This window comes from Ovis aries, chromosome X, assembly GCF_016772045.2.
Source record: "Ovis aries strain OAR_USU_Benz2616 breed Rambouillet chromosome X, ARS-UI_Ramb_v3.0, whole genome shotgun sequence".
NCBI lineage: Eukaryota > Metazoa > Chordata > Mammalia > Artiodactyla > Bovidae > Ovis > Ovis aries.
The window spans coordinates 76241197-76258152 of record NC_056080.1 but is presented as its reverse complement, the minus strand read 5'-3'; the positions used below and the strand labels follow the sequence as shown (position 1 = coordinate 76258152).

The 16956-nt window shown below is 35.5% G+C and overlaps 1 protein-coding gene across 1 annotated transcript in view; it reads right to left on the bottom strand.

Moving 5' to 3' along the window:
• Positions 1–567: 567 nt before the first annotated feature.
• The window catches only part of LOC121818338 (uncharacterized), a 249146-nt gene continuing 232757 nt past the window's right edge, over positions 568–16956 (bottom strand). The window contains exons 7-8 of the mRNA XM_060407856.1: positions 4491–4573; positions 568–1144 (exon numbers count right to left, since the gene is read on the bottom strand). Coding sequence (XP_060263839.1) covers positions 1103–1144; positions 4491–4573 — 125 coding nt within the window. The 3' untranslated portion in view covers positions 568–1102. The remainder of the gene's footprint in view (positions 1145–4490; positions 4574–16956) is intronic.

Here is a 16956-nt window from a genome sequence, read left to right as displayed (position 1 = left end):
ATCAATCCCTTATGCCTTCTCCTTAAATTCATCCTCCATATCACCATCAGCGTTATTCCTCTAAATTAGGTCATATTGCCACCATACTTAAATCTTTTAAGGGTTACCTCTGGAGTGAAATCTAGATTTCTTACTGTGACAAATTTCCTGATTATTTTTCTAATCTCATTTCTCATCAGTCCCTGATCACACCATGGACTATAATGCACGCTAAGTACAGGAAGTTCCCCAAATGTGCTATGATCTTTCTAAGCTGACCTGAAGAACAGAAACCTAGGAATGGAAGGATCAATATTGTTTACGGAAGTGTGAAGCTTTGTGGATAAGGTAGGTCTTGAATTGAGGGAATATACCAAAAACAATATGGGGCCTGTACATACAAGAAAAACTATAGGGAAAAGTGAGGAGACTCCTCTAGTTGGAACAGATGGTTGGATTTAAGTAATAAAAAATAAGCATACAGAGAGAGTGGTGATAAATTGATAAAGGACATACATTATCAGTTTTCCTAGGTTAACAAGTTTGAATGGGAAAATAACAAGTTAAGCAAACAATAAACAATACTGATGAGTCTCAACTATTTTAATTTTGTTTACCACACTCATAAAACTATAACAATAATAAACAACAGTAACAATAAAATATTTACTGATTGTGGGTGGTATGAAACCTAGAGTGGTCATTACAATATTAAAAGCATCTATCGCAAGATTTGTCAAACGTTAAGATCATCTTCTGGAGAAGGAAACTTACACAAAAGATGGAAAGAATTTCTGGTTGAAAAATCTAACTGCACTTTTGAGTCATTAACAATACAAAATATTTGTATAGAATTGCTAGAAAGGACCGTTTCCTAATTCTAGAGTCTGCCAGAAGCAAAGAAGATGAATGGGGCAATTGTCACAATATATTTTAAAGCAACATTGTTGGCCCTGAAGTACAATAAAAACATGGTAATGTAATGGGAAGGGGAATGTGAGAAAGAATATATAATAAATACTGCTCATGGGACTCTGTAAATTTTGAAGTTATTTGCTCATATCCTCAAAACCTTCTTTGCTGTGTCTTTGTCTTTTCCATGTCAACGTATTCTTCTCATTAATCAAGGATGGAGGTTTTCTTTGCTATCTGTCTGAAGGTTGACCTGAAACAATAGGGTAAAAAACAAACACAAAAAACTTGGGAGTTAAAAGTGGTAATGAAAGGAGAAACATTTTTATCTTCAGACTACTTTAAGTAATTATTTAAAGAAAATATTGGGTATCATGAGCCTTGAAAGCTTCAAACCCATGCCCAAGAAACTACTGTGATGACTTTACAATTATAGCTATAATATCATATCTTAAAATACTAAAATAGGACCACATTAATGCTCATTTTGTAACCTAGATGTCTGCTAATATTAGGTTAACACAATATTTACTATACTTGATACTTTTAATTACATATTATTAAAATATAAGTATAATTAACTCTAAATTTTTAATTTATACTCTGATTCTTTTTCATTTAGTAGCTATATGATCATAAAAACTACTTCAGTACATAATGTCTCAGTTTCCTCATCTATAAAATAGGGATAATAGGGAAAATTATGTAACATCATAGGGCTGTTAGGATTAAGTAAGCTAATACATATGAAACTCAAGAATGCATTTCAGATAGTGCTATTAAATGTTGGTTATTAAATAGCTGTATGAAGATTTACCATATATTTTATTTATTTTCCAATTTCAATATTGATGTTTCTCCAATATTTTATGTCATATAATATTGTTTATAAACTATATTCAAGAGTAGTATGAAGTCATGAAAATAATCATATTGAGAATTGGATTTTTTCTGAACTTTTGCTTAAAATTTTCACAATTAACAAATCTTAGTCAACTTTTTTCAGATTCAGAATATTGTGAAAGTATTTAGAAATGATTTTTTAAGCGTCTAGAGCAATTCTTTGCTTGTCTGATTATGCAGTTAGGATGAATGAAATGTGCTTCTTGGCTGTGATTCATAGACATTGGCAGTATAGCATTTATGAGATGAAATAAAATAATGCTAGTGCTGGTTTCTTCTGTTCTTTACACTTCACTTATTTCTTGACTAATCATATTTAATTCAGGATCTATCAAAATAGCAGGCATGAATAAATACAGATTGTTCACAATTTATAAATAAAAGTTGTATTCCAGAAATTCATTTGTAATTTAATCATTTGTAATAAAATTATTTTCTTATTAAAGTCACTGTAAAAACTCAGATGGTAAAGGCCCTTAAAGTAACACAAAAGCAGAGGAAGTTATATGCGGGGTGTGTGTGTATGTATAGACTTTCTGTGAGATACGGGTAAAAAGGAGGTGATCGGGGATATATTAGGAGGTCAAGCTTCCAGAGTCAACAGCTATGCAGTAGAGTTGGCTCAGAACAGCTTTATAGAATAATTACTTTCTGAGTGGAGTAAGAAGGTCAGGGAGATAGAGTGACCTCAGAAAAGGAAAAATATAAGCTAGCGGTAAATAAGTGAGTATCTGTTAAAATAGTGGGCTTATATTTTTGGTAGTTAAAACTTTGAAGTCTGCAATTGTGTTGTGTGTATGTGGTGAGATAAGGGAAGATCAGGAATACAAAGAAAAATATTTCTTTTACAAATGAACCTAGAATAGCCAGGACATATTGGCATTCAGCAATGTGATAAAACAAAGTAAGGATTACTGCGATCATGTTTATTATTCCACAATATTGCTCTTTCTCCGTATAACATTATTTCCTTTGCCTTCTCCTCCAATATACTGCTTTCTTACTGCTGCCTTCTTATCCCCACTCTTCATTTTATTGAGGAACTGTGCTACACTGGATAAACAGGTTTTATCCTTTAAACATCCACTTAATGAACCCAGGTATCTTTAGAAGTAAATTTATTGACTTGATTCATGAGAGATTTCATACTTTGCTTGTTTAATCATTTCACATTTATTGTCTTTGACATCCAAACTCAGGCTTTAAAACTTTGGAAACTTTAGTCTATTACTTGTCCCTTTAAGTAGAAAATGTAATAAATTTAGACATAGCTGCCTAAGTTTTTTCAAACTGGAACACATGGCAGATTATACAGATTCTGTAGTTGTCGAGTCCACACTTGTATCACTGCAGCAAACATTTTTTGAATTTAAATTCTAGTGAAATCTTTTTGAGAATAAAATGCCTCTTTAGTCAATTATTTAAGATATATGATGCTCAATAACATACTGTCTTTAAGTTCTCCCAGTTTAAGTTCAGTTCAGTTCAGTTCAGTCGCTCAGTTGTGTCCGACTCTTTGCGACCCCATGAATCGCAGCACACCAGGCCTCCCTGTCCATCACCAGTTCCTGGAGTTGACTCAGACCCATGTCCACCGAGTCAGTGATGCCATCTAGCCATCTCATCCTCTGTTGTCCCCTTCTCATCCTGCCCCCAATCCCTCCCAGCATCAGAGTCTTTTCCAATGACTCAACTCTTCCCATGAGGTGGCCAAAGTACTGGAGTTTCAGCTTTAGCATCATTCCTTCCAAAGAAATCCCAGGGCTGATCTTCAGAACGAACTGGTTGGATCTCCTTGCAGTCCAAGGGACTCTCAAGAGTTTTCTCCAACACCACAGTTAAAAAGCATCAATTCTTCAGCACTCAGCCTTCTTCACAGTCCAACTCTCATTTCCATACATGACCGCTGGAAAAACCATAGCCTTGACTAGATGGACCTTAGTCGGCAAAGTAATGTCTCTGCTTTTGAATATTCTATCTAAGTTGGTCATAACTTTTCTTCCAAGGAGTAAGCGTCTCCCAGTTTAGCCCCTACCAATATTTGGACTCAAGTTGATGTGGTCTCGCTTTCTCTATGTGTCTAGATATAGTGCATCATTTATCCCATTGTTATATTCGAGGGGACTGGACCAAAGAACTTGAGCCATTAGGGAAAATATATATTCTGAAATTCCTACAGAAAGAAGGTTATTGGCAAATTTTCTTCAACAGGGGAAGTAACAAAGTGCTTTTTACTTTGAGCTTGAGGCAACTGGTTTTCCTTTGGATTGCTCACCAGAGTCACTGTAAGTTTTATGGCTGGCTCAGAAAACTACACAATAGTGTAGATAAAGGAAAGAGGCTGGATTCAATCTGAAATCTTGATCTTTAGCTGATTAACTATCATTTTCTCCCAAATTATTCAGAGAGCAGCAGGTCACATTGTCAGCAGAAGGGACATTTTTGATTTGTTCAATATTATTTTGTTATTTTCAATTTGAGATCTTTTACTGATTCATCCCAAAAGGAGTTGACTCTATCACAATTAAACACTTTGAGGACCCTATCCTATCTGACAAGGAATCCAGCAATAAGACACTATGGAAGCACCTTAGTATTATGAAGAAATATTATCAAATTGATGTACAAGAGAGTGACTTTATGAAAAACTTTGGTGCACAGATGGCCTCATTAAAGTAGCTTAACAATTAACAGACCTTGATTAAGTTGGCAGTATCATTGGGTAGGAGATGATTTTGCTGTATGTTAGACTGAAAATCTCCAGAAAACATGTCTTCCACTGTAAAAAAAAAAAAAAAAAAAAAAAGCAACAACAACACAACAAATTCCTAAAAAGCTAGGAATGGAAAAATAGTTTATTTGCATGTAAATATATTTAATTAAGAAGTTATTAGGTAAGACATTGCTTTGATTATTTGGAATATGTGGGTACTATATTTATCTGCCTCAAGGATTAGCTTAACTAAAATTTATTTCAATAAATATTAAGCAGATGAATTAAACTTTCATGTGCATTCCTGGCTGTATAAATAGGAAGGAAATAATATATTAAGTAGACCATTTTGAATTGAAAGTATGAAAAATTTTGGCCACTTTGAAGACATAGTGCAAATTAAGCCTTTCTTGAATAAAGACTTCCTCAAATACTCATGATACTTATAAACAAAAGCATTTTTGTGGTTAATTTTTGAAGCATTTACTAATTCAAGAGAATTCTGGTGCAAAAAGCATATTTGATTGACATTTTCAGACACTTGCTGCTAGGGAGGTCTGAATAACTCTATATTCACACAACTCTCATTATAATAGACTGTACTATGTGAAATTTTTTTTTCAGTGTCACTACTAACTCATCTTCATACTTCAAAAAATCTGCCATAAATTATGTGTCACCACTTTGAATGACCTTAATGCAACTCTTCTCCTGTACATTTGGACCTGTCAAGTACTTAATTAAATCCTTGAGCAAATTTTACTAATAAATCAAAGCTATTTTCACAGTTTGAGAAAGGTAGACAACTAATATTATCTTTTATATGAAATCAAATTGTTTCTGCAGAATTGTAACTAGATAACTTATTAAATGAATGTAGACTCTGAGTAACATAGTTCTAATACCACTATCTATGGAAGTCAGTAATAAACTTCACAAAAAGAAAGACAAATTTCATGAGTTACAATTTTGGTTGTTTCTGAAAAGTGTAGACCAGAATAATAGTCCACACAAACATATTTACAACTATTTTAATATATCGGTGACATGTTGTGATCTAAGCATCTAAAATGTTTCTAACCATTCTGGAAACTCAGTAAGAGGCTATTTTATTTGTCTTCATATAGTTTCTACCTTCAAACATTCACTTGTTTTCCTGTTAAGAAAAGTAAACTTCAAGTGCTTTAAAGGGCATTATTTTTTCACTTGGTCTGTATGTTTTTAAAGCATTCTGCGCTATTTACTTATTAAAAGCTTAATGACTGAATGAATGAAGATGGTATGAATGGCTTGACTATATGTTCTGATGCTGAGCTGGCTGTTTGGCTCACTTATAATTGGTAAAAAAAAAATATTCCTTTAAAGTGAGCTTCTCTCATTTAAATTGTTTGAGTGGGGAAAGCACTTTTGTTATCCCCATTATAATTGTTTGTGAGGTAAGTATGGACAAGGGTGTAACAAACCAGGAATATGTGAAAATATCAAAACTCTAAGGAAAGACAATCACCTATTTTTCCCAGAAAAATACTTTGTTAGTGAAGGCATGCAAAATATATAGTTTCTCAAGCTACTGATGAATGTATTGTGAAGTCTGTTTATCTTCAATGAAAATAAACTCGCTGCATATATTTCCATTACATAGCCATATCAAAAGGTTGAAATGTATGTACCCATAGCATAGTATTTATGATAGTCTATTAAGTTCTATTAAGAACTACTTTTTATTATTATATTTTTGGAGAATCAAATATCCTCCATTAAAAATTTGATTTTTTTTGTGTATAGCTTTCACCCAAAACCAACATATTTTACATATCCCAATTTAGGAAATAGCTCTTAGATACTATGATTTGACCTGCAAAATGTTAGCTACCTTCCTTAACTAGTAAGCTAAAACTTATTATAATCAGACTTTCATTTAACTAAAACATAAAAGCCATAAAATAAAACATATTTAAATGCTTTCATCCTGCTATAAAATTTCATTTGTGAAAAACACCTGGGGAAAACATCTCTTTTTTTTCCTCTAATATTGTTTTATATCTGAGCAATATTATTTTTATTAGTTATCATTGGCCAATATTACCCTTATCTTTACCTATAGAGAAGCTATATATTCATACTAAGCAATTACAACTATTTCCTGGGAGGTGTGTTCTCTTGGGAAAATCACAAAATTTTCCTCTATTAAAGTACAGGAGCATTAAGAAGATACTAATTTTGTACTTTTATTTTGGTTATAAGAATATATGCCTTATTTTGAATACACAGATTCACTGACACATCCTAATAGAAAAGTTATTTCAAGTTGCACACTTATGAACACAGACACAACAATCTAAATTAAGTATATTTGTTCGTCATGCCTAATGAACTATAACAAGGCTAAAATTCAAAGCATACTAAATTATGCCTCAATGACAACATTTTGGTAAAGTTTCATCAAAAAGAATATTACTTGCTGCTGGTAAAAACAGTTTATCAAACAGCAATCTTTGTGTATGCAATTCAGAGTGCTAGAAGAAACATTTGATAAAGTCTTACTAAAATATATTAGTTTTACTTATTTTCAGGGGAAACAAGATAAAGTAAATTTTAAGTCAAAAGTATCAATGGTTTGGGGTTTTTTGCTCCCAAATATCATTTCATCTAATTAATTTAAATTTTATTTATTTAAGTGGGAGATTAGAATATCATGACTATTTCTGAACTTTTCTTCATAAAATGGGATTTTTGAGAGACAGTTGTTTTAAAATGTCTTGATCCATGGTATTTAAAGTTCATTTAACTATATTTAACTATATTTTCTCTCTGCACATATAAGGAAAGATCCAACACCAGGCCATATACAGGTGGCCATGTACAGGTGAGAGGAAGTAGGTAAAACATTACTAGATTTAGATAGTATGTTATGCAGCTCTTGATAAAGTTGTAGATTAATCAGTCACAGTGCAATCAAGGCCATTCTGCTATTTGTCAGTTGTTTAGCAGCTTGATCTATTAAATCGAAAACCATGTCGTTGGCTACAGGGTCAAAGGAGAAGTAATATCGGACACCTTATCTCCTGTTTTCCATGGTTTGAATATCCAAGTAAATAAAAATAGAGTTTTTAAAATCCTGTTCCAATGTAACCCTCTGAATTGTAGAAAGTGTAGAGAAAATAAAATCTACATTTGTATAAACTTACCTTAAAAAATTGATTCACAGCACCTGATGGCATGGCAAACTTCACAACATCTGGTGGTTCAGCTTCTACTATAATATCAAAACTAGGGAGTGGAATATTTGAATTGGAGTGAAGGTTTAAGCTGGCAAATTCCTTGATAACAATGGGATTCTGGACCTCAGAGAAATCTTTTAAAAAACCAGATTCCTTGGCATCAAGGACATCCTTGAACTCAGTGGCATGCTTAAAACTAACAGAATACATGGGGCCAGGATAATCTTTGAAACAGGGACCAAATATGTAGTCATCAAAACTTGTATAACTCCTACCAAGCTTAGGTGGATCAGAAAATTTAGAGGTGGTCAACTTCTCAGGAGTAGAAATATAGTTAGTGCCAGCAACAAAAATTGAGGAGTTACTATAAATAATATTAGGAATAGCAGAACTGGAATTGATTTCCAATTTGGTCTCAGAGAGATTAGCATTGCTGGTACTAGAATCATGATGAGTATTTATGATATGATAATTGGGGTTGATGACAAAGTTGGAGCTAATGATATGAATAAATCCGGGCTCATGGTTAGTGTCTGAGGCACAGTTGGTATAAGTTGGGCTAATAGTACCAGTGCAACTGGTGGTGTAACTGGTGTCAGTGACATTGACAGTGCTAGAAGTAGAGCTGGGACTTCCAGCATAGTTATTTCTGGCCATATAGTTGGGGTTATCTACAAAATTAGAACCTACTGCATGGGTAAATCCTGTGACATATTCAAGGTTTGAACCACAGTTTGAAATAGATACATAGTTGTGGCCAGCAGCACTGATGGATTTTGTTTCATAGACAGAGTTAGCATCCTTGTCAGGACTGAAAGCAATATTGTGACTAGTAGCATTACTAAGCCTGGCATTACAGCTAGAATTAGGGTTTTTTTCAAGACCAGAGCTATTGTTACTGGGACCAGGGCTATTACTGCTTAGGACAGCGCTATTATTGGGTCTAAGGCCATTAATGTTGGGGCCAGAGACACTGCTGCTGGGTCCAGGGCTGAAGAGACGCAGTCTTATATTTTGGGGTCCAGAGTCATTGCTCTGGAGGTCAGATTCATTAATGTAAGGGCTAGGTGCATCGTTGGGGCCAAGTCCATTGTTGAGGCCAATGACACTGCTTGAATCAGTGTTGACGCCAGCACCCTTGCAGGAACCAGAAGTGCAGTCTGGGCCAGCTCCATTTTGGAGTCCAGAGGTGTAGTTGGGATTAGAGTCATTATTGGAGTCAGCAGTACACTCCTGATAAACATCAGTATCTAGGACAAAGACATTTTGTGAATTGTTGGTGTGTTTGTCTTCCTCAAAATCAGTGTTACATTTGGAGTTGGCATCATTGTCAGTGGCACTATCAATGTTAGAGTCAGGTTCACTGTTGGATTCAGTTCCACCATTAGAGTCACCATCACTGTTAGAATCAGCTCCACTTGTAGAGTCAGCATCACCACTGGGATCAGACTCATTGCTTGTGTCTGCATTATTTTCAGCATTACTATCTTTTGGATCAGTGTTATCAGGGTCAGACTTATCGTTGGGATCTTTCCTGTCTTTGTTATTGCTTTCATCTTCAGGGTCTGTTTCATCTTCAGGCTCTTTCTCATCTTCAGAGTCTGTCTCATCTTCATGGTTTGCCTCATCTTTAAAAAGAGGCTTGTCTTTGGCCTTATCTTTGAGATTGCCAGTATTGACCAGTTTAGTCTCATCATCAGGATTGGCCTCATTTTCAAATTTGGCAGTAAGTTTTAACTTACCCTCACTTTCAAGGCCAGCAACGCTGCTGGTGTTGATGACATTGCCTGGGCCAGGGGTAGTATGGTGGCTGATATTATTTTGAGGATTCCTTGGAAAGGTATGAGTAACAGTAGAGCCCATGAGATTCTGGAGAGCTGAACAACTTTCACAGTGTAAAAAAGAAGTTGAGCCTAAAGAGTATTTATAATCCTCCTGGTGGAAAGGGCAGCAGATGCCCACAGGATGCTCAGGATCCAAGAATCGAGATAAAGGGCTGTTCTGAGAAGTCTTGTGGTGTCTAATAGATCTAGAACTCAGAGAGTATTTAGAATCCAAGGGAACTTGGAGATGTAAAGGACAGTCAGGGTCTGAATCATCATCAAAATTAACGAGACACTTATGAAAAGAAAAATTATTGATTTGTACAAAACATTTAGAACATGTAAGAGCTCCAGTTTCTAAAGTGTATGTGTTATTTCGGTGAGTCTTGGGGCAGACAGAAAACCAAGGGCTCATGGAAGTAGGGTGGCAGAGAGGTACTAAAAATTCAGAAATGTAACCCTGAGGATTTATTAAATGAATAGGACTCATTTGAGACATGGAACTCTGAAATCTCTGTTGGTATCCATGGTCTGTGTAACAACTGTTACAGACAGAAATTTTGTGGCTGACATTTCTGTGATGCCTGTTATTCATGAAACTATTTGGGTTTGAAAAAATGTTGTGGCTGTGCTTTTCCATTAACTTTTGCTGCGAGTCTTGCTTATCACTCGGAGTTGGAGATATCTCTTTGAATCTTACAGTCTTGTCATCACTTGGGTATCTCACAAGCTGAATTCGGGACATTGCTAGAGAGAGAATAGTAAAATAGGAGCAAGAACAACAAAAAAAATTGACTTTGACAAACACAATACACATCACACACATAAATCTGTGCGAAGGAAAAAATGCCATTTCCTTCAATACGTTCTTACTATTGGATATTTCCAAAGGAAGCCATGATGCTATAGTTTCTGCTCAAACAGGTGTCATATTTAGCTTCAGTTCAGGTCAGTTCAGTCACTCAGTCGTGTCCAACTCTTTGCGACCCCATGAATCGCAGTACACCAGGCCTCCCTGTCCATCATCATCTCCCGGAGTTCACACAGACTCACGTCCATCAAGTCCGTGATGCCATCCAGCCATCTCATCCTTGGTCGTCCCCTTCTCCTCCTGACCCTAATCCCTCCAAGCATCAGAGTCTTTTCCAATGAGTCAATTCGTCTCATGAGGTGGCCAAAGTACTGGAGTTTCAGCTTTAGAATCATTCCTTCCAAAGAAATCCCAGGGCTGATCTCCTTCAGAATGGACTGGTTGGATCTCCTTGCAGTCCAAGGGACTCTCAAGAGTTTTCTCCAACACCACAGTTCAAAAGCATCAATTCTTCAGCGCTCAGCCTTCTTCACAGTCTAACTCTCACATCCATACATGACCACTGGAAAAAACAGCCTTGACTAGACGGACCTTAGTCGGCAAAGTAATGTCTCTGTTTTTGAATATGCTATCTAGGTTGGTCATCATTTTTCTTCCAAGGAGTAAGTATCTTTTAATTTCATGGCTGCCATCACCATCTGCAGTGATTTTGGAGCCTCAAAAGATAAAGTCTGACACTGTTTCCACTGTCTCCCCATCTATTTCCCATGAAGTGATGGGACTGGATGCCCTGATCTTCGTTTTCTGAATGTTGAGCTTTAAGCCAACTTTTTCGCTCTCCTCTTTTACTTTCATCAAGAGGCTTTTTAGCTCCTCTTCACTTTCTGCCATAAGGGTGGTGTCATCTGCATATCTGAGGTTTTTGATATTTCTCCCGGCAATCTTGATTCCAGCTTGTGTTTCTTCCAGTCCAGCGTTTCTCATGATGTACTCTGTATATAAGTTAAATAAGCAGGGTGACAATATACAGCCTTGATGTACTCCTTTTCCTCTTTGGAACCAGTCTGTTGTTCCATGTCCATTTCTAACTGTTGCTTCCTGACCTGCATACAGATTTCTCAAGAGGCAGGTCAGGTGATTTGCTATTCCCATCTCTTTCAGAATTTCCACAGTTTATTGTGATCCACTCAGTCAAAGTCTTTGGCATTGTCAATAAAGCAGAAATAGATATTTTTCTGGAACTCTCTTGCTTTTTCCATTAAGACACAAAAATGAAACATGGTCATTTATCTCAGATTTTCTCTTCAGTTTCAGGGAGCTTAATCTTTAGTTTAAATAGGAATTCATTGGCATCATTTGGCCAAAATAAAACTTGCTTTTCACATATTGGATACTGTATATCTATATTAATTGTATCTTGCTTTTAGAAATATTGGGTTGACCAGAAACTTTGGGCTTTTCCATAAGATGTTATGAATGAATTTTTTTTGGCCATTCTAATACTGGCATTTTTTTCTTTCCTTGAATATAACCCCTATAATTAATACAATCTCTATGTTTTGGAACAAAAATTTCTTTGGGCTTGATATGTCAAAATGGCAAAATTCCCTGATAGTAAATGTATTATCAAGGATCAGTTTTATGTAGCTGTCAAGAACTCACTGGCATATGATTCTGGAAATTTAGACATTTACCTATACCTCAGCTTTAAAATTAAAGTTCAGTGAATGTATGGAATAATTTTTTTTTCAGGTACACAGGCAGAAATAAAGTAAAAATCATTGTGATTTAATGTTAAAACAGAAGATCTCTTTCCACTATTGCCTTAGGTCCTAAGAACAATTGCCCCATGTTTTGGCATCAAACACTGCATCGTATTTGTGGAGGAGTCAAGGAACACTGAGTAGTAGCTTTCATTTAGAAATTGACAGTGACTTTTTATACAGAAAGAGATATGTCTTCTCATCCAGTTTCTCTTAGGGTCACATAGAATCCTTAAGATAAATTCTTAATTATATACTCCTAATCTTTAGGTATTTATAAAAGAAAAATTTAAGTAGGTCCATTCTGAAAAGAATTCACTGAATATATATATATATATATATATATATATATATATATATATATAAATGATTTGGTCTACTATGAAACATTTAAAATGTATAGCCTTCATAAAAAAAGGAATTCATATTCTTATAAATGCAAGCAGTCATTTTGTTGCCCTCATAGCATTCAATGGTGTATGCATAATGTAAAATAATGTAGACTTAGTAGTATCTATTTCTATGCTTTATAGTAAATATTCAAAGCATGACTATAAAGTTATTAACCCAAGCTGAGTGCCAGCAAATACTGAAGGAGAGGGTTGACTAGTATTTTCAGTAGCTCTATTCTTCAATAGTATGTACTTTATATTTTATTTACACAGTGATATTATTATAAATTAACGACAAAGGATTATACCCTGACAAAAACAAAAGAGTGATGTAATTTGGCTACTTGTTAGACTTTTTCATGTTCAAGATGATAGGGAATATAAAACAGTTATAAGTAATCTGGAAAAAATTGCAAGTATATGGTATTGAAGGTGTACATAGTTCTTAAACTCAATGAAATACACCATTAGAAAAAAAGGCCCATCATGTATGAGTTTGTATTATTAAACTGGATAGTATCTTGTAATTAGGAATGAGGTATAACACTAAGAGTAAGATAAAAATGAGACAGCAGTACACAGGCTGCTCCACAGAGACAGATAACCTAAATTATAAACAAGAAAGTAGCTCTCATTTAATAATCTTGAAGATGTATCTCTGATGTCCAGAAGCAAAATAATGCATTAATATGCAAAAGATGAAATAGAACATCTACGTCTGTGTTTGCTAAGTCACTATAGTTACATCTGACTCATTGGGACCCTATGGACTGTAGCGGGTTGCCATTACCTTCTCCAGGGGATCTTCAAGACCCAGGAATGTAACTTGTATCTCTAATGTCTCCTGCATTGGCAGGAGGGTTCCTTACAACTAGTGCCACATGGAAAGCCCGGAACATCTATAAAAACTAACATTTCTACATGATGATCTGTACCGGCAGAGTTTGTTGTGGCTACAAGCTACAAGTTCTTTCATTATAGGGGACTGGAATGCAAGTAGAAAGTCAAGAAATACCTGGAGTAACAGGCAAATTTGGCTTTGGAGTAGAGAATAAAGCAGGGCAAAGGTTAACAGAGTTTTGCCGAGAAAATGCACTGGTCATAGCAAACACCCTCTTCCAACAACACAAGGGAAGACTCTACACGTGGACATCATCAGATGGTCAACACCAAAATAAGATTGATTATATTCTTTGCAGCCAAAGATGGAGAAGCTCTATTCAGTCAGCAAAAACAAGACCAGGAGCTGACTGTGGCTCAGATCATGAACTCCTTATTGCGAAATTCAGACTGAAATTGAAGAAAGTAGGGAAAACCACTAGACCATTCAGGTATGATCTAAATCAAATCCCTTATGATTATACAGTGGAAGTGACAAATAGATTCAAGGGATAAGATCTGATAGAGTGCCTGAAGGACTATGGATGGAGGTTTGTGACACTGTACAGGAGGCAGGGATCAAGACCATCCCCAAGAAAAAGAAATGCAAAAAAGCAAAATGATTGTCTGAGGAGACCTTACAAACAGCTGTGAAAAGAAGAGAAGCAAAAGGCAAAGGAGAAAAGGAAAGATATACCCATATGAATGCAGAGTTTCAAAGATTAGTAAGGAGAGATAAGAAAGCCTTCCTCAGTGATCAATGCAAAGAAATAGAGGAAAACAATAGAATTGGAAAGACTAGGGATCTCTTCAAGAAAATTAAGAGATCCCAAGGGAACATTTAATGCAAAGATCGGCTCAGTAAAGGACAGAAATGATACGGACCTAACAGAAGCAGTATATATTAAGAAGAGGTAGCAAGAATACACGGAAGAACTATACAAAAAGCTCCATGTCATGACCCAGATAATCACGATGGTCTGATCACTCACCTAGAGCCACACATCCTGGAATGCCAAGTCCAGTGGGCCTTAGGAAGCATCACTATGAACAAAGCTAGTGGAGGTGATGGAATTCCAGTTGAGCTATTTGAAATCCTAAAAGATGATGCTGTGAAAGTACTGCACTCAATATGCCAGCAAACTTGGAAAACTCAGCAGTGGCCACAGGACTGGAAAAGGTCAGTTTCATTCCAAGCCCAAAGTAGGGCAATGAAAAAGAATGTTCAAACTACCACAGAATTGCACTCATCTCACACGCTAGCAAAGTAATGCTCAAAATTCTCCAAGCCAGGCTTTAGCAATACATGAACTGTGAACTTCCAGATGTTCAAGCTGGACTTACAAAAGGCAGAGAAACCAGAGATCAAATTGCAGACATCCATTGAATCATAGAGAGAGCAAGAGCATTCCAGAAAAACATCTACTTCTGCTTTATTGACTACACCAAAGCCTTTGACTGTGTGGATCAGAAGAAACTGTGGGAAATTCTTAAGGAGACGGGAATACCAGACCACCTGACCTGCCTCCTGAGAAATCTGTATGCAAGTCAAGAAGCAACAGTTAGAACTGGACATGGAACAACAGACTGGTTCCAAATCAGGAAAGGAGTACCTCAAGGCTGTATACTGTCACTCTGCTTATTTAACTTATATGCAGATTACATCATGAGACATGGATATGATGCATCATATACATATGATATGAATTTTACAGTAACCACAAACTAAACCCCTAAAATAGATACACACACATAAAAAGAAAAAGGAATCCAAATATAACAATAAAGATAGTCATCAAATTCCAAGGGCAGAGAGCAAAAGAAGAAAAAAAGGATTGCAAAACAACCCCTAAACAATTAAGAATATGGCAACAAGTACACACCTACAAATAAAGGTAAATAAACTACATGCTCCATTCAAAAGATGTAGTGTGGTTGGAATGGATAAAAAACAAAGCCCACCTACACACTCCCTACTACAGACTCACTACAGATCTAAAGACAGAGTGAAAGTGAGGAGATGGAAAACGCCTCCATGTAAATAGAAATGAAAAAAAAAAAAGCTGGGGTAGCAATGTTTATACTATACAAAACAGATTTAAAGCAAAGATGTAACAAAAATCAAAGAAGGACATTATGTAATGATAAAGGGATCAATCCCCCAAGAAGGTACCACAATATTAAATATATATGCATTGAAACACAGGGGCACCTAAATACATATAGCAAATATTAATAAAAATGAAAAGAGAAATTGACACTAACAAAATAGTTGTGGGGAATTTTAACACCTCAATTACATCGATAGACAGATTATCCAGATAGTCTATTATCCAGATACAAAATCAAAAAGAAAACACTGGCCTTAAATGACACATTGTTGTTATTGTTTTTTTTTAGTCACAAGTTATGTTTGACTCTTGCGACCCCATAGACTGCAGCCCGCCAGGCTCCTCTGTCCATGGGATTCTCTAGGCAAGAATACTGGAGTGGGTTGCCATTTACTTCTCCAGGGGATCTTCACAACTCAGGGAGCAAACCCACATCTCCTGCAATGGCAGGTGGATTCTTTGCCACTGAGCCACGAGGGAAGCCCAATTTAGTAACATGTCTGTCTAAACAATTTGTCCATTTTACACTTATTTTTTTCTTTTCTTATTATTGAGTTTTGAGTATTCTTTTTATATTCTAGATACAGTGCTTTACCAGACATATGAGTTGAAAATCCTTTTCATAGCGTACAGCATCCTTTCATTCCTTTACAATTTTCTGGAAAATTGAACTTTTAAATTTTGTTGAAGTTCAATTTTTATCAAGTGTTTCCTACATGGATAATACTCTTCTTGTAGTAAATGATAAATCTTCATCTAACTGAAGGTCACAAAGATTTTTCTTCATCTAGTAGTATATGTTTTTAGGATTTATATTTAGTTCTAGTCTCCATTTGAGTTAATTTTGTATATGATACAAGAAATGAATTAAAATTAACAATTTTTCTTTTGCATTTCTATATCTAATTTTCCCTACAACATTTGGTGAAAAGAATATCCTTTCTTCATACCAGGTCTTCCCTGATAGCTCAGTTGGTAAAGAATTCACCTTCAAAGCAGGAGACCCAGGTTCAGTCCCTGGGTTGGGAAGATCCCCTAGAAGACAGAATGGCTACCCACTCCAGTATTCTTGCTGGGAGAATTCCATGGACTGGGGAGCCTGGCAAGCTACAGTCTATGGGATCTCAAAGAGTCAGACCTGACTGAGTGACTTTCACTTTCAAAGAAATAAAACCATGGGTCTCTGGCTAACTGATTTTTGACAAGGATGCCAAGACCATTCCACGGGGAAATAATAGTCTCTTTAAGTGATTTTGGGTCAACTGGACATTCACATGCAAAAGAATTGTTCCGTAACATGACATCATACATAGAAAGTAATTAAAAATGGATCAAACTACCAAATTTAAGAATTAAAATTATAGTATTAAAAAATATGTGTGAATCTTCACAATCTTGGATTTGGCAAGTGATTCTTACACATGACATATATATTATGAATAAAATAAA